Here is a 25,423-nt window from a genome sequence, read left to right on the forward strand (position 1 = left end):
ACTGACTTCCCTGAAATGGGATCAGCAGAACTCGTGCAGGGAGAGCCCTGCTGGGCTGTGGGGAGCACACAGACAGCCCTGGCTATTCCAGCTGCTGGAATGGAGCCACAGCCCCGCCGGGACAGCCTGGGAATGCCTGGCCTGCAGGGAGCAGGGCTCAGAGCAGGCTCCTGTGCCTGGCCCAGCTGCCACTGGAGATGGGACACAGGGCCAAGGCAGCAAATCCCGGGGTTCAGTGCCGGGCAGGAATCCTGGCTGTGGGAGCTGCTGGGGCCCTGCCCTCCCCAGTGCTGCTCTCAGTCCCAAAGGATGGAGTGGGTGGCAATGCTGTGGTGCTGAGCCCAAACTCGAGCCACTGTGGCACACAGAGTGACAAGGGCTCAGCCTTTCCCTCCTCACAGGGGCGGCTCTCACACAAAGAGCAACGTTTGAACAGCAGGATTGAAAATGATCCCTTTTCAGCTGAGTGAGACATTCATGTCTGAACCTGACAAGACTCCTGCTCACCCACACAGCAGCAGGCAGCTTGTTACCAGAAGTACTGTTTGACTCTCCAGATAAAACACTTGTTTGATTTTTTTTTTTCCCTTTCTTACCGCTGCAAAGAGTAACATTTAGACAAATGCTTGACGAGCAGACGGTCCAACAACCTGCCAAGGTGCCTGCTCGTGTGCTGTGAACGATGGCATCACGGCAGCACTGCACAGGGCACCAACGCCAGCCCGGCCCCGGGGCGGGCATGGGGACAGCGGGCACTCACCTTGCGCCCGGCCTCGTTGTTGTGCAGGTTCATGAGCGTCCTGGCATTCTGCTTGATCTCCCGGGCGTCCACGAAGACCTTGGCGAAGCCGATGCCGTAGCGGATGTCGGCGGAGCAGCCGCCCCATTTCCAGCCCTCCTCCTTGTGGTACTGGCCCTGCTTCTCCTTGTCGCAGCCGCAGTCGCTGAGGTTGCCCTGTGTGCAGGCCGCCGTGATGGCGTGCGCTACGCCGGCCGCGATGATGGCATAGGTGAAGGCGGCCTCCCTGCTCCCTGCAAAGCAGAATGGCCGTGAGCGGCGGGCAGGGGCATGGTGGGGGAGCGGCAGGGGAACGGCAGGGGATGGCAGGGAACGGCAAGGCTGCGGGCACACAGCACCCTGGACATGCTGGAAACTGCTCCATGAACAGCAGGGCCTGTGGGCACACAGCACTGGAAACTGCTCCATGAACAGCAGGGCCTGTGGGCACAGCACTGGAAACCTGCTCCATGAACAGCAGGGCCTGTGGGCGCACGGCACTGGAAACCTGCTCCATGAACAGCAGTGCTGTGGGCACACGACACTGGAAACCTGCTCCATGAACAGCAGGGCCTGTGGGCACAGCACTGGAAACCTGCTCCATGAAGGGCAGTGCTGTGGGCACAAGGCACTGCCTGCTCCATGAACAGCAGTGCTGTGGGCACATGGCACCCTGGAAATGCTGGAAACCTGCTCTGTGAATGGCAAGGCCTGTGGGCACACGGCACACTGGAAATGCTGGAAACCTGTTCCATGAACAGCTGTGGGCACACAGCACTGGAAACCTGCTCCATGAATGGCAGTGCTGTGGGCACACAGCACCTTGGACATGCTGGAATCCCGCTCCATGAACAGCTGTGGGCACACAGCCCCCTGGACATGCTGGAAACTGCTCCATAAACGGCTGGGCCTGTGGGCACACAGCACTGGAAACCTGCTCCATGAACGGCTGTGGGCACACAGCACTGGAAACCTGCTCTATGAATGGCAGGGCCTGTGGGCACACAGCACTGCCTGCTCCATGAATGGCTGGGGGCACACAGCACTGGAAACCTGCTCCATTATTGGCAGTGCTGTGGGCACACGGCACCGCCTGCTCCACAAACAGGGCTCTGCTCCCTGGGACTGACCTGCTGCGTGCTCATCCCTAAAGCCATGGCTCTCCATGAGGCACGGGGAGATCAAGTGTTGTTCAGGCTGATGCCTTTGGAGTTTAGCTTTGTTTCAAATCCTGTACTGATCAATGTATAACTCTAAATGCCATACAGAGTGTTAGCTACTGTCTCCACATTTTGGTCAGACAAAAAATCCCTTTAAGCCTGAAACTCAAGGACATCCTACAGCCTCAGAGCCCGAAAAGTATAAACAGAAGTGAATGGGGAGGAGGAAACTGGGGGTAAATGACTGCAATATCTGCAGCTGTAATTGAAGAATTAACCCCTGATATATAAAAGGACCAATCTTATAATTGTCTGAAAAACTCGTGACCACTGTCCATTCTGGGTGCAACCTCTGGGAGGCCTCTGGCTGCCCAAGGTGTCCCTGTTAAAGACCTTCAATAAATACCCACTTTATTCTCTTTACCTTGCCTAGCCTCTGTTCTAGGGGCCACTCCAAGGCATCAAGCCAGCTTCGTCTCTGTATTTCCAGATGCTATTAGAAGTAGGCAAACTAAACTTAAACCAAAAGGATGGGGTGGAAAATTTTGGAGCTCAAAAATAAAGAAAGAAAGGAAAACAAAATAAGTGGGCTTGGGGATTAAATTTTGAAAGCACCCATATTCAACCTTTTAAAAATTCAGCTCAGAAATAGGATTTTATTTAAAAATTTAATTCTACACTAAATTGTATTTTTACAGAATGACCACTTCTGTTTGACTTGTGTTCTGAAAACATTTTAGCTCAACTGGGATGATTATTTCACATGGTAGGTGTCAAACGTTTTCAACACTGACATCTATGCTGACTCAATGAAATAAGTCTTGGTTTAATTTCAAAATTTCTCATAAAATGAAGAAAAAATCCTGACCTGTTGTAGGCACTGTGACCAGAGCAAGGTGAAGTAACAGCCTCACCAGAGGCTGTGAGACAGAGGTTGGGTCAATATTACTTTGTGCAACAAGGCCATAATGACAGGCTTCTGCTTCCTGAGGGGGGGTTCTCACTTTAAATCTAAGACTTAATTTCTCTTTTTGAAGTTTTGTTGCATGCTGGTGTGTGTATTTCCCACACATGGACCCTAAGGTATCTGTGAGGCTTTGGGGGCCAGTTCAGCTGAGAGAAGGCCCTTCACAGCCTGAGGAGGTTTGCAGAGGTTGCCCATGTATGTCAAACAGCCCTTACAATTTTTTGGATCTCCCAGACCAAGAACTTGTCCTACTCTTATTTCTCCAATGACAAAATGCACCCTTGTGCAATAGGATCAGAATCAGGCTCTTAATTAGGGGAGTGCAGATGGGAAGATCTGCTTCCCTTCTCCAAGTGCTCCTCAGCTGAGTTCTGGCAGACCTCAGCTGCTGGCAAGAGTCTGTTGCCCATGAAACAAGCCCATTTCTGCTGCTCATTGCATTTCAAAAAAAAAAAAAAAAATCATCATTTGGGAAAGAAACCTTACAATACTTCAGCCTTGGCTGCATCCCTTTTGTGTAATATGATCTGGATTTCTCTGCTTGTCTCTTTCAATGATAAATGTTCACTTCCTTATATCGAGGAAGTAAAATGGAAAACAAGATGACATTATCACAATCTGTTAATAGTCAACTTCGTGCCCTCTATTTGCAAAGGCAGTATTCCCTAATGCTGCAACCTACTGCATTTATTAAGGAACTTAATAAATATTAAGGAACAGTCAATTATCTGACTTTCTCAAAGGATTCCTTGTTTCTCCTTACTTAAAAAAAAAAACCCATAAAATTATCTGGTTTTGACCATGGAAATTGGAGATGAAGCTTTCTAGAACTCTTGACTTTTTATAAAAATCTGAATGTGGAAGAGAAATGCCAGGCTTTAGGTGTATTTGGTGTTGAGCTCCTCCTCCAGTTTACACTCATCAACACCCTCACTATTTTAAGCACAACACCATGAAAAAGGCACTGGTAAACAGTGTACAATAAGAAGTCCCACTTTATCTCTCAGAGGGCAGCACTGCATCACACCAGATTTCTGCTCCACAAAGCAGCAAATCGGACACTGTCAAAGAAATATTTCTGAGTTGAATTTACATGTGGTTCTTTTCTCCCTTTGATTTTGATCAGATCACTTTTGTTCAGCACAAGTTATTTTCAAGTTCTAGAACAAAAACAACTGGAAGATCACTTGAATGTGACACACTCAGCCTTGTAGAGGCTGAGCACCTCTTTTGCTTTTTAGAGGGGAGAAATACAATGTAGAAAATACAAAATTAGTGCAAGCAGAGTCAGAAACCATTGTCAAGCTTGATCATAAATTACATTACATAAATTATTTTATACGTTTGTCTTATTTGGGAGAAAATCTTAGCAGCTTTTAAAAACTCAAATTTTGGAGATTACAAGGTAAACAAAGCAAGTGCCTAGAAGGATTGGCCCAAGTAGGAAGTGCCTTGGCACTCATGCAGTGGTGATAAAGTGATGTGGGTTTGTCACGTCTGCATCCAACTGTTCCTGTTTTTCCATAAATGATTGACTTTTCAAGTCTCATTACCCTGGCCTGGCTCACAGAAATGCCAGCATGGGAGGGAAGCTCAGAGCAGCCTGAGTGTCTTCTGTGACAGTGCTTGAGATCCCAGGGGTTTGTGCCCAGACAGGGTAACCTGAGCACGGGGGTGCTCCTGCCACTTTTAGGCAGAATTTCTACTCCTCTCCTTTGGATTTCAGCAGAGCTGAAATTCCTGGAGGATCTGAGGGGGAAACGTGGCTTTACCAAGGTAAGGCCAGGCAGCTGCTCCTGCAGATGTTGGGCAAAGGTGGAGAGTCACCTGTCACAGAACCATGGAATCCCAGAGGATTTGGGTCGGAAGAGACCCTAAAGCTCCTCTCATTCCACCCCTGCCATGGGCAGGGCATTTCCAGCACTCCAGGGTGCTCCAAGCCCCATCCAACCTGCCCTGGACATGTACAAGAATTGCAAGCCCTCCTTTCAGCTCCCAAATCACACATTCTTCTCCTTATCTCAGACAAACCATGGTAAACACTCCAGAGCTCAACTCCAAGCACTGGAGTCTCCAGAGAAGGATCTGGCAGCAGTCAGAGCTCGCTCTGGCCATTCACAGGGCCGATGGCCTGACAGGCTCCAGCCACGGCTCTGCTCCCTCAACCCTCACCTGGGGCTCTCCCCAGCCCCAGCCAGTGCTGTGGGACCTCAGGGGCTTCTCTCCAGGTGTTGGACAGAAACATCCTCCTGCTTTTCCTGTGTTTTTCTGGACTGCAGTGAGGTGTGCAGCACACTGCAGCTCCATTCGATCTGATGGCAGAGAGCTTGGCACTGATGGCTCCCAAAATTTCTGCAGCTCCACCTGCTGATGCAGATCCTCTCCCAAAGCACTGGGGTCCTGTCTGCAGCCCCTGCCCTGGGCAGGGCACCTTCCCTTGCTCTCTGTGCCTGTGTCTGAGCTCTGCAGGGTCAGGCAGCACCCTGGAGTGCCACAGTCTCAAGGGGAAGCACTGAGAGGGTCCCAGGTGGGTGCAGACACAGGGATTGGCAGGGCAGCTTCTCTCCTCACGCTGAGCACAGTTACACACACCCCATGCACACCTCAGAGCCCTAATTCTGCAAACACTCACTGCATGCCTCTGAGTTTGGATGTGAGTGTTTGCTGGGCTGGGTTTGGGCTGAGCAGCCTGCCTGCCAGCAGCACTGACTGCTCTGCATTCTGCTTTTAATTTAGCTAACAACACTTGGGTTTAAGTTTAATCTTTACATTTGAAAACTTTGTAAAAACTTCATTCACGCAGATTAGAAATGGGAACTTATTTTTTAAAAGGAGTGCAATACTTTGATGTTGTTTGGGAAACAAAGCCTGAGCCTGCAAAATGCAGAGTGGATTAACTTGCAGGAAGTCAGTAGGTGCTCAGCAGTTTGGGATCTAAGGGTGCTTCCAAACAGCCTGTCCTGCCCTATCAGTCCCCCTCATAAATTGACTAAGCTGTGAAATAAAAGAGAGACAAATTTCTGTTTATCTCACTGGAAAACATGGGTTGTATTTTCTGCTATTTAAAGCCAAAGGGTCAGAGAGGGAGTTATCTGCAGTGACATGAGCTGAAATATGATTGGGAAAATATAAAGATGGAAAACACAGCATACCTTGCCAATTATGTGCCACAGCAAACATTACTCCTCATCTCTCTATGGGGGCCATAATTCACAGCCTGGAAAAACGCAGAGCAGAACCCATCCCCTGCCTGCTTCAGGCTTTGCCTCCTCTTTCTTTGGTAGATACAAATGATCTGCCAGGATTTCTTATTTTCATTTTTCTTTAATCTAGCACAAGTGATTAATAAGAATGGTAGCTTAAAAAAAAAAAAAGAAATATTCTCTTCCTAATTTTTTCTTCCCCTTCTCTACAAAGTTTGGGGGGTTGGTGCCTTAAAATATTGTATTCAGTTGGAATGAAAAGGATGGTTCCCTATAAAACAGCACTGTGGCATTACAAAGATTAGTACAAGTAAATAAAGTACAAAGGGGCTTTAAGAGGCATTCAAGACTCAGGGGGTTTATGCCCTGCCCATTTTCATGAGCTAAAGTTCCTTTCATCAACACATTAAACTCTTGAAGAGGAAACACTCCAGCTAAAGTGATTATTTCTGAAAATACCCCCTTTACATTCATAAAGTTACTACTCAAGACATGTGCACTGCAAAGCTCAGAGCCACTATTTTGGAGTTCAGATAAGTCTCCCCTTTTGAGGGGGCTCTGAGCCCCCAGACCCCAGAGCTCCTGGGGAACTCTGCCCTGCCACAGATCTCCCACCTCCCCAGCCAGATGCAATCTCTCTGTTCCTCTGGAACAAGTACTCACAAGACACTTCTGAAGGCAGGTATGAAAACCTTGTGATGGGAATTCCAACTGCAGTGACCTTGGGGCAATGTTTTATCTTGCAGTGACAGTCCTTGCTGAGAAAGATTGACTATTTGGCACAAAGCTGCTTTGGATGATCAGGCCATATTTCAGCCTGGCCTCTGTTTTGCCTGCAAATAACTGTTCTCCCGCAAGACACTGACAGTAAAAACTGGTTGTAGGGGCTGGAAACCTAGCACAGAAATTCAAACTCTGACCTCACCTGACTAGATAGAAAGATTCCAGTTAATTACATTTTTTTTCTGTGCATCTTGGGGGCTTCCTAACAGCAGTGGTTGAGAAAACAGAGTACTTCTCAAACTTTCCTCTAAATATTGACCGGACCACATCGTGCAGCAGCACTCAGAACTTTGTTTCCCACAGAGCTGGGCAGGTGATCTTCCATGCAAAACAAAAACAAGAAGGATTTTCCTGCCAGAGCTCCAGGAGCATTTGGATACTACTCTCAAAGGGATTGTTGGGGTGTCTGTGCAGGGACTCCATGATCCCTCAGGGTCTCTTCCAGCCCAGGAGGTTGTGGGATTCTGGGATTCCACCAGTGGTTGCTCACTTGGTCTGTTATTCTGGAATTCAAACTATCAGACTTTAAAACCTGGCATGAGAGACTACAGCAGTGTTTAAAATCAAACTGCTCCCTGAAATGACTGAAGATTAAATCTGTTCTTCAGCACACCTGTACTGGGATGTTTTCACAAGTGTTTGTCTATAACACAGTGACAGTACGAAGACTTACTCATGACTTTCCTCTTAAATTTTGAGCTAAATCTACCCAGCTGGAGAGGAAAATGTCCTAGCCCTTCTTCTCTTTTCCATACCAGCAGGAGAGCTGGCACAGGACAGTTGCCATTTGCCTCAATAGGCAGGATTGGGAATGTCCCTCTTCCCTTACGTTGTTTGAAGCCATAGAAGAAAAGTTGATTTTAGTACCTGGCAAATGAATGAGTGCTAATTCAGTGCCATGCAGTGGACAGAGGAAAGGCAGCAGGCTCTCCTGGTTTAGGGTGTGCCTCAGGGCAGCCCGGGGTGATCCCTGAGCCAAAGGCATCGGCACAGTGTGCTGGGCTGAGCCCCTGCTCTGCTTATCAGCTGTGGGACCAGCCTGTCTGTGGGGACTCTTCTGATTTCAGCATTCCTTATTCCCAAGAGTAATGTCAGGGGGGTGAAGTATCAATGTGATGCACTGAAGCATTTTCCAGGGTAGAAGAGAACGAGGAATTGATGCATTTTAGTAAGGCCACGATGAAGAGCTGGCTGAAAGGTTTTGATGAAATTCTCCTTGCAGACCACCACTCACACCTCAGGGCTCCCTCCATCCTGCCCCTGCTGGGTCCTTGAAGCCTTTGCAGGGCTCTTGTGCCTCTCTTCTCTCAGCTCTGTCCTGAGGGGTCTCCACTTGGCCACGTCCCTCTGCTTTGTACACTTCACTTTCTTGTTCAACAGTGCCAGTGCTGCTCACTTGTGGCAAAAGGAGACGGGATTTTTTCCCCCTCTGATGCCAATGTGGTGGTGTCCTCCAGATCCCATGAAATGTGGTTGTGTCCCAAGGCAGTCCTTTGGGACAGCAGCAGAGTCACTGCTGGCCACCTGCTCACAAGGTTACACCCTGCAGAACGCGCCCCTGAGGCACCTGATGGAAAGAAAGCCTTGGCCACAGCTCTCACTCTTCCCGTGATCCAGCAGAGCCCAAATCTGATTTTCAGACTCCATCAAAGGCATCTCAGATCCTCAGGCTTGAACCACGTTTCACCTGAAGACAGACAGGCAGGAGGGTTTTGGCCTATCCTGCTTTAAAAACGTTGGTTTTGATTGTGGCCGTCCTCAGGAACAGAACTGCTGACCACTGTGGCAAATATATTTGGTTTTAAGTGTGTCCATAATGCAGCGTTGCATCATCTCCATGGTTATTTTAGAAATTCTCTCTGCCACTCTACATTATTAATAAGGTGTCTGTGGAATGGTCTAGAAAAATCATCCCTGTGTTAGTCTGGGCTCCATTGCTCCCTCTGGGACCGCAGCAGAGCAGTCTGGTGGCACTTTGTGACTTCTCTGCGTGTCCTGGCACTGCTGTCCCCAGCTGGCACGGGGTCACATCCACAGGGTGTCGGGAGGGGACACAGAACACCTCTCTTTGCAAGGACAAAGCAGATAAAATGACCCAGGAAATGGAGAGTCAGCGCTGGGCACTGGTGGGAGCTCACTGCCACCAGTGGGAAACTCAAGCCCGTGAGCACAAAAATGCTCTAGGATGAATTCAAAGGGTTCTCACTGTACCTCTACAGATAAACTCCACAAATAAACTATCACTTCACTGGATTATGGGTTGTATGTGAATTTTTAAAAATACTCACATGCTACAGGTTGAACAGGGAAATATTATTTGATGCTTTCCTTCCAGAGAATTCCAAGTGTTTCAATAAGGTTAATATTCCTGTTGCCATTTTAAAGATTGGAAAAGAGAAACACAGAAGAGTGTGCCATGACCCTTAGCTACACAACAGCAGGGTCAGGAGGGAATTGCCTCGAGTGGCAATAAGAGAATTTAAATAATTGCAGTATATTTGCACAACATTCATAGAATTCAGGGTAAGGCACTCAGACCTGATCTCCTGTTTGTGGGCACCAAATTTGACTTATGGCTTTACAGCACATAGATTGCACCCTTTTTAACCAAGGAAAATATTATTTAACCTGGAACACATCCTGGCAGAGATCCTTGGGAAAGAGCAAGAGATGCCTTTTCCCCATAGCCATAGAAAGATGAGCTGTGTCAGATGTTCAGAGTTTCTATACCTGCTGAAGGGAAGAAGCAGAAGAACAAGGAGACCACCTGAACAGGAACAGTTATAAATATCTTGTGGTGTTTGAGAGCCTAAGTAGTTTTATCCTTGAGACCACAGGAATGTCTGTGCAAAAGAAAAAATCACCTTTGGATTTCAACCCCCTGTGATTTTTACCAAAGTCTACTTTAAAAATATCATGTGTAACCTGTTTAAATTTGAGGGGTTTGTTATTCTTTAAATTATTTTTATGGAGTTTTGTAATTTGGATGCCATTCAACTCTTGACTGTGTTCTGAAACCAAGGAAGAATTTGCCCTATCCATCTTAGCCTCATAATGGATAGATAGAACATATTAAGAGTTATCACCTCAAAGCCAGATCAAAGTCTACTTCCTTTGATATTGACTTTCTTTAAAAGGACCTAAATATAACCCGCTAGCTAAATAATTCAATTTTCGGAGGGAGGGAAGGAACTGAGAGCATGTTTACACAACAGACCACAACAACTCCGCAATTTTCTAATTTCTGGAAGAAGAAAACTCCTTTTCACATTTTCTGTTTAAGGAAATGTTACTTTTGGACTAAAAGAACCCAAACCTGCCAGCCATCCAAATGGACTCTTCACTGACAGAAGTGGCAAACACTCGCCTGCATCGCTGACAGGAAGGGCTCAGCTCAAGGAATAGAAACATGAGCTAACCTGGATAAATGCTCCATTTTCAGATTTCCCCAGTGTTGTGCAGGGAGCTTTTTCCCTTGTCTACCTGAGCCACTCTGATTATCAAAGGTTTTCAAAGGCAGGGTTTCCAAACTGAGAGAAGTTCCTGTCTTCCTGCTCTTTCCTTACCTAGAACACCTGCCAGTGTGCCCTGCTGTGGTAAAACACACACCCAGTGCTCTCAGGGGCTCCAGAGCACCATGGCAAGGCTGCACCTCAGTGTTCCATGGCAGTGCCAGCAGTGAGGACCTGGCACAGATCCTGCCCTGGGCCTGAGCAGTGCCTGGGGCCAGCCCATCCAGGGCTGCCCTGGCCCCTTTCTCTGGGCTGCCTGCTCTCCTCATGAAACATCCACATTTCCTACCATGCTAAGTATTGCTTGATGGGGTTTCTGGGTTTTTGCAACTTCATTTTACACGGGGAAGAGACTGGAAACCACAGATCCTTCTGGGCGTGGAATGCAGTGCTGTGAGCTTTCAATGCTGTCTCTAAAAAAGCCTAACCTGTATTTAGAAAACACATTCCTTGGTCTTTGCATTTTAAGTGGAATCAAAGAAACGTTGGGTAAATTTCACTACAATGTTTTGCAGAATGAGGGCATGAGAGTTTTAATCTCAGCTCCATTTCTTCAGGTATTTACATTAGTTATTATTAAAGCTGCTTTAGTTCAGAATTTGCATATATTTTGTGCTGCTGCAATAACTGAAAACATGGAAAATGGGATCTTCTGTCAGTTGACTGGAGCAGCTTTTGTGAATGCCCTGACATCCCAAAGCAGAACACACCCACTCTTCCTCGTGGCACAGGGGCACAGCTGCTGTGCAAGGATTCTGTGTGCTGGGGATCTCTCACAGCGAGACTGATGGCTGTGCCTGGATCCCACATCAGCCCAGTGTCCCTGGGGGTGCCTGCAGCCCACAGGTGCAGTTCCAGCTCTGCTCAGCACCCTGGCTCTCACTGCTGCCTTCAGCAAGAGCCAGTCCCCTTTTCTGCCATCCCTGAGAACGTGAATTGGGTCCTGTGCACACACGGGAAGCTTTTTGGAGATGATTTCTGAGAGCAGGGCTGTGAAATAGCGCCCAGGTGGGAGCGGGCACACACGGGAGTGAAGCACAGGCAGGTGCCCTGCCGGGAGGGAGCAGGTCGGCAGTGCCAGCAGAGCGCCCAGGTGCGCACAGTGCCCGCAGTGCCCGCGGTGCCACCCCCGGTGCCCGTGCCACCATCCCGTGCCCTCGGGCGGGCGGGGCAGAGCCCAGAGCACGTACCCACTTTGAGCTCCTTGCCGAAGACCGTCCGCTCGCCCAGGGCCGAGCAGTTCCAGCGCCCGTTGCGGAACTGGAACTGGCACTCGTTGATGCCCATCTGGGACCCTTCCCCGATGACAATGATCGCGTCGGGCCTGCTCTGGCAGATCGCCCGCTGCCGGGGGGCGAGCCCCGGGATCTTGTTGCAGATGATGCTGGCTCCCAGGGCCACCACAGAGGAGAAGCCCCTGCAACGACAAGACGGCGGCGGAGGCTGAGGGCAGGCGGGTCCGGGGACAGAGCGGCACCGCTGCCTCCCCGTGCCCCGGGGAGCCCCCGCCTTTGCCCGCGCTGCCCTCTCTCTCCCCGTCCCTCTCTCCGAGCCGGGGCACAGATGGGCAGAGCGCGGCTCCTGCCAAACCAGGAGCAAACTTCCTCCTGCCAGAATTAAAGCGCGGGCAGCGGCATTGTGTGCCCGGGCCGGGCACTGGCAGCGGGCTGGGAGGGTTTTCCCAAACCTGCCGAGCAGTTGGAGGAGAGAGGGAGAGAAGGAGAGAGGGAGGGAGGGAAGGAAGGGAGGGGGACAAGCCACGCTCCCTGCCCCGGGGCCGCCTCCTCCCGCACGCAGCGCACCTGGCCGGGGATGCTGCGGGTCCGGAGCGCCGCCGCCCTCCCTGCGCCCCTCCCGGGCCGGCGGTGTTGTCCCCCCGGGCGGAGCGGCCGAGGGATGTCCGTGCGGGAGCGCGGGCAGGTACCGGCCAGGGAGCGCCCCGCACTGGGCTGGGGCAGGGCTGGCTGCCCGGGAATCGCCCCGGCGTCCCTTCCCGGCAGGGACCCAGCCCCTCGCAGCCCCGCACATCGCCCCCCTGGAGGGTCGCTCCGAGGTGCGCTTTACCTGTCCTTTGAGAAATAATCGTGATCTCCACCATCATCACTTTTTTTTTTTTTTTGAGACTTCTCGAGTTAAATAGTAACAGGTCTGGGCAGGTTGGACTGAGCGCGAAAGAGAGCGCGATTGTTATAAGGAAAAGAAAAAAAAAAGTTACTTACCCAATCTTGATATACACAATCCCCAGGCTCAGGAAGATGTGGAAGATCCAGCGCCTTGTTTTCCTGTTCATATTCTTTGCTTGCCGTGGCTCAGACCAACACGCGAAACGATGCCCGGCGCGCTCGGGGCCGGGGCCGCTCCGTCGCTGGCGCTCACGGCCGCCCGGCCGAGCGGGGCAGCCCCCTCCGCGCCCCGCAGCGCCCGCGGCTCCGCGCCGAGCCCCGGCCGGCGGCCCTGGGCATGGCCCCGCTGCGGGCGCTGTCCGGGAGCGCGGGGCCGGACGGGCTGCGGGGTGCTGCGAGCCGCGTGCCCACCTTCGGTGTGAATTGGCTCTCTCTCTTCTTCACACAACAACCCCCCCCCCCTTTTTTTTTCCCTCTCTTTCTCTCTTTTTCAGCTACTTGGGCGTGTTCTCCAAGGAGGGAGTTGTCCAGCCGGGGGGGAAGCGAGGCGGGGAGGTGGGCAGGAGGGGAACAGGAGCTGCAGACGGATCACCTGCCTGCGGGCAGGCTCAGCGCGATCCTCCTGCCGCGGGCACGGCCCGGGGGAACGCGGCGGGGGCTCCGGGGGGTGTCACCGGGGGACGCCCCCGGGGCTGGCCCCGGCCCGCCGGGCGGCATCGGGGGCCCGCACCCCGCGCTGCTCCGCGCCGGCTGCGGGGCCGCTGCTTTGACTCCGCGCTCGCCGCCCGCTCGCCGGGGCCGCCGAGCACCTGGGGCCGGTTTTATGCGTTTGTCCCGACGCTCCTCCCCCCGGTCTGCCTCCCGCGCGTCGCGGGCTGTCCCGCAGCCTCCCGGTCCCCGCGCCGAGGTGAGCCCCGGGCGGCTGCAGCATCCCCGGAGCGCAGCCCCGCCCGCACCGGGGGGGCCGGGAGGGAGCCCCGTGTGCCCGCAGTGACCTCCCGCCGGCTTTGTGCCGATCCTTCAGTGACAGGGCACGGCTCGGTCCCCGTGGCCATGGGCGCACGTCCGTGCCCGCGGTCCGAGCCCGCGCTGGGGGCGGCCCGGGGGCTGCGGCCGCCCGGGAGCTCCGCGGAGCCGCCCGCCTGCCGCGGGCGGGGGCGTCGGCCCGGCCGGGAAGAGGATCCCGGCTCCTCGTTGCGGGAATTTACACGGATATGGTGACTATTTTATTATCCACTTAAAATATTTCTAACAGGGAGGTTACCTAAATGATAACAGGGGTGTGGTGCGGGAATTGTTCTGCTGATAATGTTTTTCTGATGACAGAAACACGATGACAGGATTCCTCAGCGTCCCTCGGAGGAGCCGGGCTGGAGCCCCTCTCTGGGGCAGCGGCCGCACGGACCCCCCGCTCTCCCGAGCCACCCCGAGCGGGGCGCAGCCGGGGCTGGGGCTCGGGCCGGTCGGTCCCTGCCCAACCGGCTGTCCGGGGCACGGAAGGAGTGTCCCAGTCCAGCTCTCCATGGCTCCGCGCTCCCCGGTGCGGCGGATGATTCCCAGCACCTTGGCGCCCGCAGCCTCTCCGGGCAGCCGGGCCGCGCTTCCCACAGGAGCCTGCGGGCGGCCCGGGACGGGGCACGGAGCGACATGCGGGCGTGCGGAGTGGGAGTGCAGGGATGCGGGGTTCGGGGAGTGCAGGGCTCGGGGGGTGCAGGGTGTGGGGCGCGGGGATTCGGGGGTTCGGGGTTCGGTTCGGTTCGGGTGCGAGGGAGCCCCGAGCCCGCTGGCAGCGCCCGCCGCAACCCCATTGTCAGAGCGGCACCTGGTGGGCACGGCCGGAACTGCAGGCGCAGGCAGAGGAGAGGGGAGGGAGGAAAAGGGGAGAGGGGGAAAGGGAAAAGGGAAAAAGGGGAAAGGAGAGAGGGGAAAGGGGGAACAGGGCAAAGCGGGCAGCAGCGGGCAGCTCTCAGCACCTCCAGGGCATTTGGGCCGGTGGGAGCAGCTGCTCCAAGGCTTTTGCAGCCTCCGATGTAATAAAGGCTCCCAGCCCTGGAGCGCACCCAGCACCAGGGACAGGGGATGGGCCAGAGCCTACAGGGGTGAGTAGGGGGCAGCAGGTGTTGATGAGAGCAAATTCAAGGCTTGGAGCAGGTCCTCTTTGGGTGGGGAAACCCCCAGCAGATCGAAGTGCCATTGGAAGGCAGCAGAAAGGCCGTGCCCCCTCCCCTCGTCGGCAGCAGGGAACATCACCCAGCTGCGGGCGCTGCCAGAGAGAGCTGCGCTCCCCCCGGTGCCACGAGCAGGGGGCGACAGGGGCAGGTGAGCCACAGCCAGAGCTTTGGGAATCTCACAGTGAGCCACAGCCAGAGCTTTGGGAATCCCAGACCTGCCCTGCCCACAGCAGGCTCCTCCAGCAAACACATCCACAGCTTTTTATGCTTCATTTTTCTGATTTTTTTTCTTCATTTCTGATGTGGAAGCTGATGATGATCAGTATAATTCAACCTCAGTGTTTAACACAGCACACTGCTATGGGACAGGTCAAGGATGAGCAAACTGTTTTCTTGGGGCTCAGGAAAAGTGGAGAATGGCAAACTTTCCTGAGAAAATAACCTACTGGACTAATCAATGACTTTCTTTTACTCTGTTTATTCCTAAAAAAGTTGTGACCTAGATGCATTTGAAGCATACATAAAATAACATTCCTGTGCAGATTACAGGAGGTAGTTTGGCTTGTTTGGCAAAGTTTCTCAAGCTTTTTCATAATTTTTAAAATGCTGTAGACCTTAAATCATCCTTTCAACCACAATGTCTTTTGAGTGGTCTGTAGTAACTAATCCTTATCTACCATTACAGGGTCTGCATATCCAGCTCCCTTTTTTACACTGTGTCTTCATATTTATTACTTCTAATAAATAGATTCTAATATCTGCATAATAAAAATCAATATGAGGCATTGTGATAACTAATTCTACTTCTCTTTAGAGCAATAAGTTACAGGCAAGTTGGTAAATTAACACAAAACTTAGAATCACAATTAGAGATTAATGACAGAGCAGTAAGAATCAGGAAATTGCCTGTGGCAAGAGAAATTAATTCAAACCCATGCTCTTGAAGGGATTTAAGAGAAATCCCAGAGCTGGTGGCAGGAGGAGGTTTGGCTCTGCTGCTCCTCCAGTGACCAAGGGGGAGGCTGGAGGGGCCTTTCCACGAGGGCTGGGGGTGACAGGGCAGGGGTTTAAGCTGAAGAAGGGCAGCCCAGCGTTAGATGGGATATTGGGCAGAAATTCCTCCCTGTGAGGGTGGGCAGGCCCTGGCACAGGTGCCCAGAGCAGCTGTGGCTGCCCCTGGATCCCTGGCAGTGCCCAAGGCTGGTGGGACAGGGCTGGCAGCACCTGGGACAATGGGAGCTGTCCCTGCCATGCCAGGGGTGGAACACGGTGATCATTAAGGTCCCTTCCCACCCAAACCATTCCCTGACTCCCTGGTGCCCTGGCAGTTTGTGACCATGCCCAGAGCCATGGGGCTCTCCCGAGATGCTCAGTGCTCTGGGAAACACACCCAAGCAGGGCAAATAGTTTTATTCCAGATACAATCTCTCTGCTCTCACCTTTTACTGGCCGTGTCTTTATTTAGCAGCAGCAACGTTCTTCTGAACAAAGCCTGGGCCCAAGCTGCACCCTGGAGCCATCCATCACTTGTTGCCACAATGGTGTTTCTATTGTTAATTGTTTGTCAGGGCAGCTTTTTGGGGTTAGACAGTGCAGTGATTTAGTACAGCAGCTAATCAGCTCTGAAAATGTATTCTCAAAATAAATTAGATCCCAAAAAAAAAAAAAAAAAAGAAAGAAAAGCTTGGAAAGTCCATTGGTGTGGATGCAATCCTTTGGGAGTGCTGAGCTCCCTCATGAAGCCACAGCTGGGTCCAGGAGCTCTCAGGGCTGCTCTGGGTGAAGAGACCTGCACAGCACACACTGCTCTGTGTGTCCTTCTGGGCAGGGTTATTAATGGCTCGTTTTTCATAAGCATAAAGAAATACAAGAAACATCCCCATCTAAAATGAAAAAGAAAGGTTGCCTGTCTTTTTCTTTTTCTCTTTTTTTTTTTTTTTCTTTTAAGATGGCCTTTGATAACAGGAATTCGCAAGGGAAAATGTGGTTAAAAGCCCATTTTGTAACTAGATCCTAGATGCACATACCATCAATACTCCAACTCTGACTCCCTTTTATCAGGCTAATCATAGCTGCACTGTTTTGTTGTCAAAACATCTGCAGAAGCCAGACCAGAGAGTTCTTTCAGTAGCAGAAATGTGAGGTTAATATACCAGCTCTCCCTGTACTAAGAATCTCCTGCATCCTAAAAGCGCATGGAACAAAAAATAAAATAAATAAATAAATAGCATTCACAAAGGCAGGTAATTTCCTCTGCCACAGCCTCCAACATACCTTGTGGCTTTTGGAGCTGGACATGGCCTCAGAAGCTCCTGCAAACATGGTCTGTGAGTCCAGAATTTCCCTGAGTTTGAGTTTGCTCAGATTTTTTGTGTGCTGGCAATTTATATACAAACACAAACGGGACGGGGCTACTGTGAAAAGCGTCTTGAGCTATTTATTTTTCAGCATCAGTCTCATTACATGGTTCCTAAAACTCTATGATCTTATAGATTCCCACACTTTTTAATCCAAGTACCAACAAAGGAATACTTTACATCCAAACCAAAGTAATGGCTTGTGAAGCTGCTCCACGCCTGAGCTGCTGAACTCCATCCAGCCTGGTTTCTCAGAAAGGATCCCATGGTTCTGTCTGAGAGCTGAGGATGTCTGCATGAAGCCATGAGCATCCATTCTAAAACCAGTGGCCAGACCCACAGGAGAACGTGGAGGTTGTTGCTGTGCTGCTCTGCCAGTCCCTCTGTCTGTCCCTGGGCTGCCTCTGAGCAGCTGTGCCTGCACCTCCTGCTTTCCCTGGCTCCTGGGGCACCTCCAGGCTCACTCTGGGCTGGGGCTGGAATCCCAAGCTGGGATTGGAATTGTCATTGGGATTGGGATTTGCCCTGCTGCCCTGCTGCCCTGCAGGCTGTGTCCCCCTCCCCTGGTACCACTGGAGTTTGGACCCTGCCTTGCTGCACACACCAGGCAAGGAGCTAATCATTAATGCTTGGGAAGAAAATTCTCTCCCACAGGAATGCTCAACATCAGTAGCAGAACTGGAGAAATAAACTTTTTGCCACTCATTTGGTCTTCACTGTCTGCTCCCTCAAGCAACGTGCAAGTGTCACCAGGTGCCCACTGCACGTCACTCAGTGACTGCCAGATCCGCTGGGGCTCATTTCTTTCTTTTTGTTCACCCTTTATTCCCTGACAGGCATAAGCACAGCTATTTGTTCACAGGGATGAGGCTCGTCCAGACCTTTTTTAATCATTCATTTCCTGCACAGCTGCTTTGGGAGATTTTCCTGATTCCACCCCATAATGTGCTACTTGTTGCAAACACACTGGGGAATATCTGGAATTTGCACAAAAACAATATTCCTTCATTTTCACAACATGCACTTAGACAAACACTATTTTTGCTTTTTCTTTTTTTTTTTTTTAAGACATGACATTTCCTTTACATTTTTATTGATGGACACAAGGGTGAAGAGATGAACTGTCAGAGCAGACTGTCCATTGCCGAAGAAAGGTCCTGAACACCGTGGGTCTGATCCAGAAAACATGGCACAGCCTTGCAGGCAGAGTAAGAGCTGTGGATGCTGTCAGGGGTTTCCAATGCCACCAGGGTGTCCCCAGGGCTGCAGGGAGGTGGAGCACAGGAGCAGGTGTGCAGGGAAGGGAGCTGGGCTGCAGAGCTGGCTGTGGATGGGGTCCCTGCTGCTGTGCCAGCTGTGCCCAGCCCTGAACTCCTGCAGGAGCACTGGGCACTGCAGACCTGGACACTGGGCACTGCAGGAACACTGGGCACTCCAGGAGCATTGGGCACTGGGCACTGCAGAGCTGGGCACTGCAGAGCTGGGCACTGGGCACTGCAGAGCTGGGCACTGCAGGAGCATTGGGCACTGGGCAGTGCAGAGCTGGCTGTGGATGGCATCCCTGCTGCTGTGCCCAGCCCTGAACTCCTGCAGGAGCCTTCTGGAGACAAAACCTGCTGGGAACCAGGGACTGGCCATGGGAAAAGCTGGGAAAAGCTGAGCCCTGGCAGCTGCTCCAGCACGGGGACAGCGGGAGGAGGAGGCAGAGCTGTCCTGGGCACTGGGCACTGCAGAGCTGGGCACTGCAGGGACACTGGACACTGCAGGGACACTGGGCACTGCAGAGCTGGGCACTGGGCACTGCAGGAATGCTGGGCACTGCAGAGCTGGGCACTGGGCACTGCAGGAACACTGGGCACTGGGCACTGCAGCCCCCTGAGATCTCCTGGCTGCCCGGGTGTTGTGCCCAGCACGTGTGGCTGGGTGGGGACCGGCCTGCACAACAAGGGTGGTGTCCATTCCCTGGCCATGGCAGGGAGGAGTCCCAGAGCCCTGTGTGGAAGGGGTAACAAATAGCATGAGGAAATCATGTGGAGAGGAGGGGAAGCAAACTCATGTTCATGGCAGGAAGGAGAGAAAGGGTGGAGAAAGTGGAATGATGGGGAGGAGGGCACACAAAGACACAGGTCCACTTTGTGTGGTGACGAAATCTGACCTTGGGCTGAAGCATATTTACAAATCTGACAATCAGAAGGAGACATTTTCAAACTGTGACTAGATTAATATCTCTATATAACTATAATTAAAATGACAGAACTCAAACCCTGTCTCTTTCCAAAACAAAACTTCCCTTTTACATCTATTCAAAGATTTGGGATGCACTTTTACAAGGCTGATGTCAAATGTCAATAGAAATGCACGAGGCCATGGTGATATCATGGTGTGAGAGAGTCACGAGCAAAGCACGTAAACTTTATGAAATATTGTCATTTTTTTCCCTTCCGTTTTGGCCAGTGCCTAAACTGGAACCATAAAATTCATCTTAAAATAGCACTGCTGGTTAAAAAAAAATAAAAAGGGAAAAGTACTGAACTGGGTTTTGTTTTCCAGTCAAGTTTGTCCAAACAGTTTGCTAATAGGAGAGCTTTGGGGCAATTCTGTGAACCCTATGAAAGTGGTTTGTATTGCAGATATCAGGGCTCTTATTGATAATCTTTATCTCCTTGCAAAGCTGGGAACATTTCCCTATCCACCTGTGCAGAGATAAAATTTATGTCCAGATGAAGGGCAAAACAATCTTGCATTCAACATTTCGTTTTAAAGGATGTAAACAGCATTAACCAATTTGTTAAAAGTGCCTTCATGGGAAGCACTTGCCTGGGCTGATTCCTGGTTTTGGAGGGGTTGCCGGTGCAGACACTCCCATGTGCAAACCCAGGACAATGGGAACATTTCAGTGTCTGCTCTGGGATGCCCTGACCCCCAGGGAAGCTCTGACTCTCACCTTCATTCATGGAGAAAGTTTCCCAGACTGCAAGATAGAATGGAACCCACAAAAGTGTGAAATAGATTATAAAGAGCAGTGTGGGTGTGTCACTTGGTGAGAAATTGAGGTTTTGGGATTTTTAGTGTGTTGTGGATGGAAGCAAGATGGAGGGCACAGGGAGCTGTCCTGGGTTTCTTCTCCATGCTTCTTCTTCCTCCTTCTCCTTGGGTTTGGGTGGCATTTTGTAATTGGGCAGAAAAGTCCCCATTGTGGGCTCTTTGGGATCAGTTATTGGGTTAAAGGGAAAATAATCCAGGTGTCAGTCCTTAATTGGATAGTTTAGTCTTAAAAGACCTTGTAACAAGAGCTTGTTGGCCATTTTGTGCCTTCTAATGAAAAGCTGCCGAACTCACAGTAGTGAGACTGTTTTACTGATAAGAAATAATAAACACTTGAGTCTGAAGAGGAATTACTGTCTCAGGTGCCTTCAATGCAGGCCCAGAGACACCCACACCTGGTGCCCCCTCATTGCACATGTGTGGTGCCACAGGCTGGGTGTTCAGCCATGCAGACCCACATTCCCAAACAGAGGTTTGGAGCAGCCCTGGGCTCTGGGATGGAGCAGGGTGTGGCAGCACAAGAGAGGAATCAAGGGCTTTTCAATACATTTGATTCATCTTAAAGACAAGAGATGCTAAAGTATGCAAGTGAAGGGGAAACCGCAGAATTCAAGGTTAAATGAGAACAGCTAAACGTAATTAGAATGAAAAGGGATGAAGGAAGGATGAAAGACAGTGAGGTGTCAGGGAGATGCTGTTGGAAGGGAGAACAGAGCAGTGTCCTCCTGGAGACATGAGAAAAACAGTCAGCTCATATTTCCTGGGAGAACAGGCAGCCAGGAGAGAGCCACAAGTGAGGAATTGCATCAGATGGAGTTGCAGATACATTTCTTCAGATTCAGCTGGATCTCACAGCTGCATAGTTGGAAAGGTAATGGTACAGAGGTAGAGAGAATGAATTTTCTGCTGTTTTAAAAGCTCCAGGGAGATAAAAAGAAGTGAAATTCAGTCAGTAGGCCAGAGTCTGGGAGAATAGGATAGACTGGACTGAAATGAAGCTTGAAAGCAAATGAGCAATTTCCAATTTGAGAAAAGGACAGGGAGGAGAGGTCTGCAAACAGAGGAGGAGAGGAAAACTAATTGAATTATCTGGATGAGCAGTGAGCAGAACACACTGCACATCACAATTTGCTCAGCAGAGGTGAGGATGAGCAGTGCTGAGAGCAGAATATTGCAGATTAACCATTTCAGGGGCCTGAGAGAGTGACACAGGAGCTGAGCTCAGCTGAGGGAGCGAGGAAATGCCAATGTGAGGAACTGGGTGGGCTGACACTCCAGAAACTGAGAGCATCAAGAGCGTGTGTGGGAATCTGGGAGGAGAAGGAAGAGCCTTGGATGGAGCGTGGAGAGGGATGGGGAGAGGCTGAGCAAGAGCAGGGCTCAGGATCAGCAGGAACAGGAGGAATCCCCAAACCATGCCAGAGGGCTCAGAGAAAGGAAGGGGCTGGCAGGAATCCCCAAATCATGCCTGCTCCTGAGCCAAAGAGCTCAGGGAAAGGAAGGTGCTGAACAGGAGGAGAGCACAGGTGAGGTCCCGGGAGCCAGAGGAGCCCATGGAGCACATGAAGGGCCGGAGGACAGGGAACAGGAGGGGGGTGGCACTGCAGGGCTGGCAGAGGGTGGGACAGCAGGGCAGGGACACGACCCAGAGGCGGCAGAGGAAGGGATGAGGAGCACGGCGGGGAGAGGATGGGCTTGGCACGGAAAATGGGAGGGCCAAGGAAGATAAGAGTGCCCGAGCTGGAGGCACAGGGTGAGGTCAAAGCCGCGGGTACCGAACCACACAACAGGAGCAGCTCCAGCCTGGGGCTCCCAGGTACAGCAGTGATTGATTGCAGAATTAGGCTGCTGCTATTTTGGCCCTGTGACTTCAGATGCTGTAATGTGAGGCTGCCGTGAGTTAACCTTGCAGCAAGGATAATCCTGAGGCAGAGGGATGCTTTGGGGGAGACACGTCAGAAGCTTTTCCCCAAAGCGCGTTTGTAATGCTGCCACTCCTCTCATCAATCAGCAGGCGAGCACAGCCCGGCCGTGTGCTTCCTGCTGCGGGGTTGTGAATTTTCAAAGGCAAAGTGCACTATTGTTTGATAGCCAATTATTCACTGGCATTGATAAACAGGCTCTGCCCGCGATTACTGCTGCAATTACTCACTCTCCTAATTTAGACACAAGGAAAAATTAATTCAAGCTTCCAGTTGATCATTTATATCTTTGCCTTCTGTATTACACATCAGAGCAGGCTGAAAACAACTCCACCATAAAGGAAACTGATCTGTCCAAATTGATAAGGTGTTTCACTCCCGTTCTGTCACTGAGGGAGGCAGGACTGAGTCCGAGCTGGAGGGCTGTGGCTGAAGGTGGGGTTTTTTACGTTTTGGGGGCATAAAAAAATGAAAATAATTTTGTTAAACCTTAAAGTAAAACCAGAAGGGATGGATGTTAGTGTGATCAGATGGGAACTCCGTGCACAGCTAAGCACGCAAATCAAGCAGTAGGAGGATGTTTCAGTGGTTTGACCTCATCCTGCCCCAGGCCACCCTTTGAGGGCTGAGGAACCCATCTCCAGCCAGCACTCAGGCCAGGGCAGAGACATTCAGGCCAAGCTGGTGGGGAGAAACCAGAGTGCTGGCAGCACAGCTCAGGATGCAGTGGAACTGGCAGAGGCACATAAAGCTGTAACAGGCTCAGTAATGGTGAACTGAAGTAGATGGTTCTACTTACTCCTTCTAATAACTCAGGAGCTGCGAGATGGAAAGGAATACACGTCCCACTGGAGCAGGGAAATTATTTTATTAATTTGCTTGTTGTTAATAAAGTTCCTGCACAGGTTGCAAAGGACACAAGGACACTGTGGTCACTGTGAGCACCTGGGAAGGAGCAGAGGAGCACCACCCGGGAAGGAGCAGCACATGGGAAGGAGCAGTACCCGGGAAGGATCAGTACCTGGGAGGGAGCAGCCTCTGGGACAGAGCAGTCCTTGGGGAGGAGCAGACCCCGGGAAGGAGCAGCCCCTGGGAAGAAGCAGCACTTGGGAGGGAGCAGCACCTGGAAAGGAGCAGCACCGGGGAAGTGCCTTCTCCAGCTGCTCTGTGGCCGTGCTGTGGTTTCACTTTCCCGGCTGCTGGCAGGGGTTCAGCCGTGTGGGAGAGGAGCAGGAGGAGCCTTTCCTTGGAAGGCGGCTGCCAGCACATCGTGCCCAGGGCAGGCGGTGCCGCTGCTCCCAGGACAGCCACTCTATGCTCTGCCCCTGCCCCGCTGCCCTCCCTGTGCCAGCTCTGCCTCGCTCGCCCCGGCGGCTGGCACTGCACACAACTCTCCTGCCCGGCTCAGGGCACAGCCTGAGGGCCCCAGGAGGGATTTTCCCCCAGGAATCCCCCGTGCCCGGCAGCGTTCCCAGGGGAATGCCAGCACTTTCTCCAGCCTTGTGGGCAGGTGGGGAGGAGCACAGCCAAGGCTGTGGCACCTCTGTTGCTCAGAGCACACTTGAGGGAGATAACTGGGTGTAAAACTGAAAGGCAGCAAAATGTTGTCACCTCCCACCACCTGTCCCACTGCCAGCGTGGGAGCTGGGAGCGTTCAGCCCAGGCTGGGCACAAGGCTGGCTCAGTCACGAGAACCAGGAGATTGTTGGGGGCCAGAGCTGGGCCTTCCCTGGCTGCGCTCCAGGGCAGAGGTGTGATGGGCAGCACTCAGTGGGCAGCCTGGCAGGGGCACTGCCCACACTGGGCTCTGCAGGGCCCGAGGTGCTGCTGCCCCTGCCCAGCTCTGCGGGCCCAGGCCCCATCCCCTCATGGCTCTGCCCATCCAGTGCAAGAGCCGGGCAAGAAGAGCTCTCCTGCCCTGTGCCCGTGCCATGCAGGGTGGGCTGGCCAGGAGAGGACCCTGCTCTGGGAATGTGCTGTGGCCAAACCCTGCAGGGCTGGGAGCGGGCACGGTGCCACCCACGGGAGCTCTGTGCCAGCACATGGCACAGCCATGGCAAACACGCACCAGAGGGGTGGGCTGAGACTGCAGCACCCCGGGATTGCCGGCCCTGGTGCTGCCTCCAGGTGTGCTGTGTCCAGGCACAAAGCACTGACCACAATGCTGTAACTGGGCTGATGAGAAAGAAAAGAGAAAACTATCAGAGGTCATCTTATCTGAGACAATCATGCATGCTCAGGAACTGTGTAATTCAGTTGCCCTGCTTAGCCAAAAGTTAAAGAGTTTCTAAAGTTTATTTCCTGTCTTTATAGCAACTGTCTGGACCTTTATTTATTTTCACTGAAAGCTGCTGGTGTGCTAAAAATAATTTTTGGAGCAATTCTTGTGGCAGATTGTATAACAATCAGAGGCTGAAGTCAGAGCAGTTGGGAAGTGAAGGATGCCTCCTTGGGCAATCTCTTCTCATGAACTCCCATCATTTTTATTTTTAAGCTTTGTGCCATAGCGTTCCGTGTCCCTCGCACTGAGAAGAGCTGACGGTTCGCATTGTTGTTACCTTGGAAGGGCAGTTATCATGGCTAATCCACCCTCCAAGGCTTTTCCTCAGGATAATTATTGTTTTGGTGATTCATCTTGCAGACCCTGCCCTTCCTTATTCGCACAAAATATCCTGCTCCCTGCAATATTTCTGGGTCAGGCTCGTGCCACACATGTGATTTCCTCTTGGGCATGCAAACAAGCCAAGATGGATTTAAAGGGCAGCCAGGGCTGGCCACGCTCAGCACTGCCCCGGTGTCACCTGTGGGGACACGGCCACACGGGCAGGTTTGGGGTGCTCAGGTAAAGGTCACCCCTGTGGGGTGGGGACAGGGCCTCTGTTGTTGTGATGGAAAGTTTCCCCGCTCCTGTCTTCAGTGGAAAACATTATCACCAGCACATCCTGGCATGTAATTTAGCCTCATTTATTATCATCCCGTGTTGGCTTAGTGCTTATGGTGCATTTCTAAGGTACTTAGAGAGGGCTGTGGTTTTTCAAGGAAGCATAACTCATGGAGGACAGGGGAGGGAGAATCCTGAAAGTTTTTGGCACCCAAATTTTACTGAGCATGAAAAACATAACCTGGGCAGGCTTCAGCATGATCCCTTCATGGCCCAGAGGCCACGGGGAAGGGAATGTGCCCAGTGGGCAGGATTAGCTCCTGGGAGAGCCGGGCTCTGCTCTCCTGCCAGCCTGCCTGCCTGGCTCTGTCTGTCCGGGTCTGTCTGTCCGTACATCCTGTGCTCCCCACCCCGCTCGGAGCAGGCACGTGCCCTGGGCTCCACCTCAGCACACAGAGACAGCATGGAGCCCAGAAATGGCACCAAAAGCTGGGCCAGAAGCTTGGTTTGGGTTTGTTTGG

At 51.8% G+C, this 25,423-nt stretch overlaps 2 protein-coding genes across 2 annotated transcripts in view; one reads left to right on the top strand and one right to left on the bottom strand.

Annotated features, from left to right (window-relative positions):
• WNT7A (Wnt family member 7A) overlaps positions 1-12,758 on the bottom strand; it is a 34,209-nt gene extending 21,451 nt beyond the window's left edge. Inside the window, exons 1-3 of the mRNA XM_074550185.1 lie at positions 12,623-12,758; positions 11,594-11,820; positions 761-1,032 (exon numbers count right to left, since the gene is read on the bottom strand). Coding sequence (XP_074406286.1) covers positions 761-1,032; positions 11,594-11,820; positions 12,623-12,693 — 570 coding nt within the window. The 5' untranslated portion in view covers positions 12,694-12,758. The remainder of the gene's footprint in view (positions 1-760; positions 1,033-11,593; positions 11,821-12,622) is intronic.
• LOC141730664 (uncharacterized) lies at positions 12,617-16,396 on the top strand. Its single transcript, XM_074550184.1, has 2 exons — positions 12,617-13,743; positions 13,853-16,396. Coding segments are annotated over exons 1-2 (1,086 nt in total). The 5' UTR covers positions 12,617-12,658; the 3' UTR covers positions 13,854-16,396.
• Positions 16,397-25,423: the final 9,027 nt, after the last annotated feature.

The sequence above is a fragment of the Zonotrichia albicollis genome, chromosome 12, assembly GCF_047830755.1.
Source record: "Zonotrichia albicollis isolate bZonAlb1 chromosome 12, bZonAlb1.hap1, whole genome shotgun sequence".
In the NCBI taxonomy this organism is placed as follows: Eukaryota; Metazoa; Chordata; class Aves; order Passeriformes; family Passerellidae; genus Zonotrichia; species Zonotrichia albicollis.

Coding starts and splice junctions, on each gene's coding strand:
- LOC141730664 (XM_074550184.1), top strand. CDS start 12,659: ATGTGGAAGATCCAGCGCCTTGTTTTCCTGTTCATATTCTTTGCTTGC.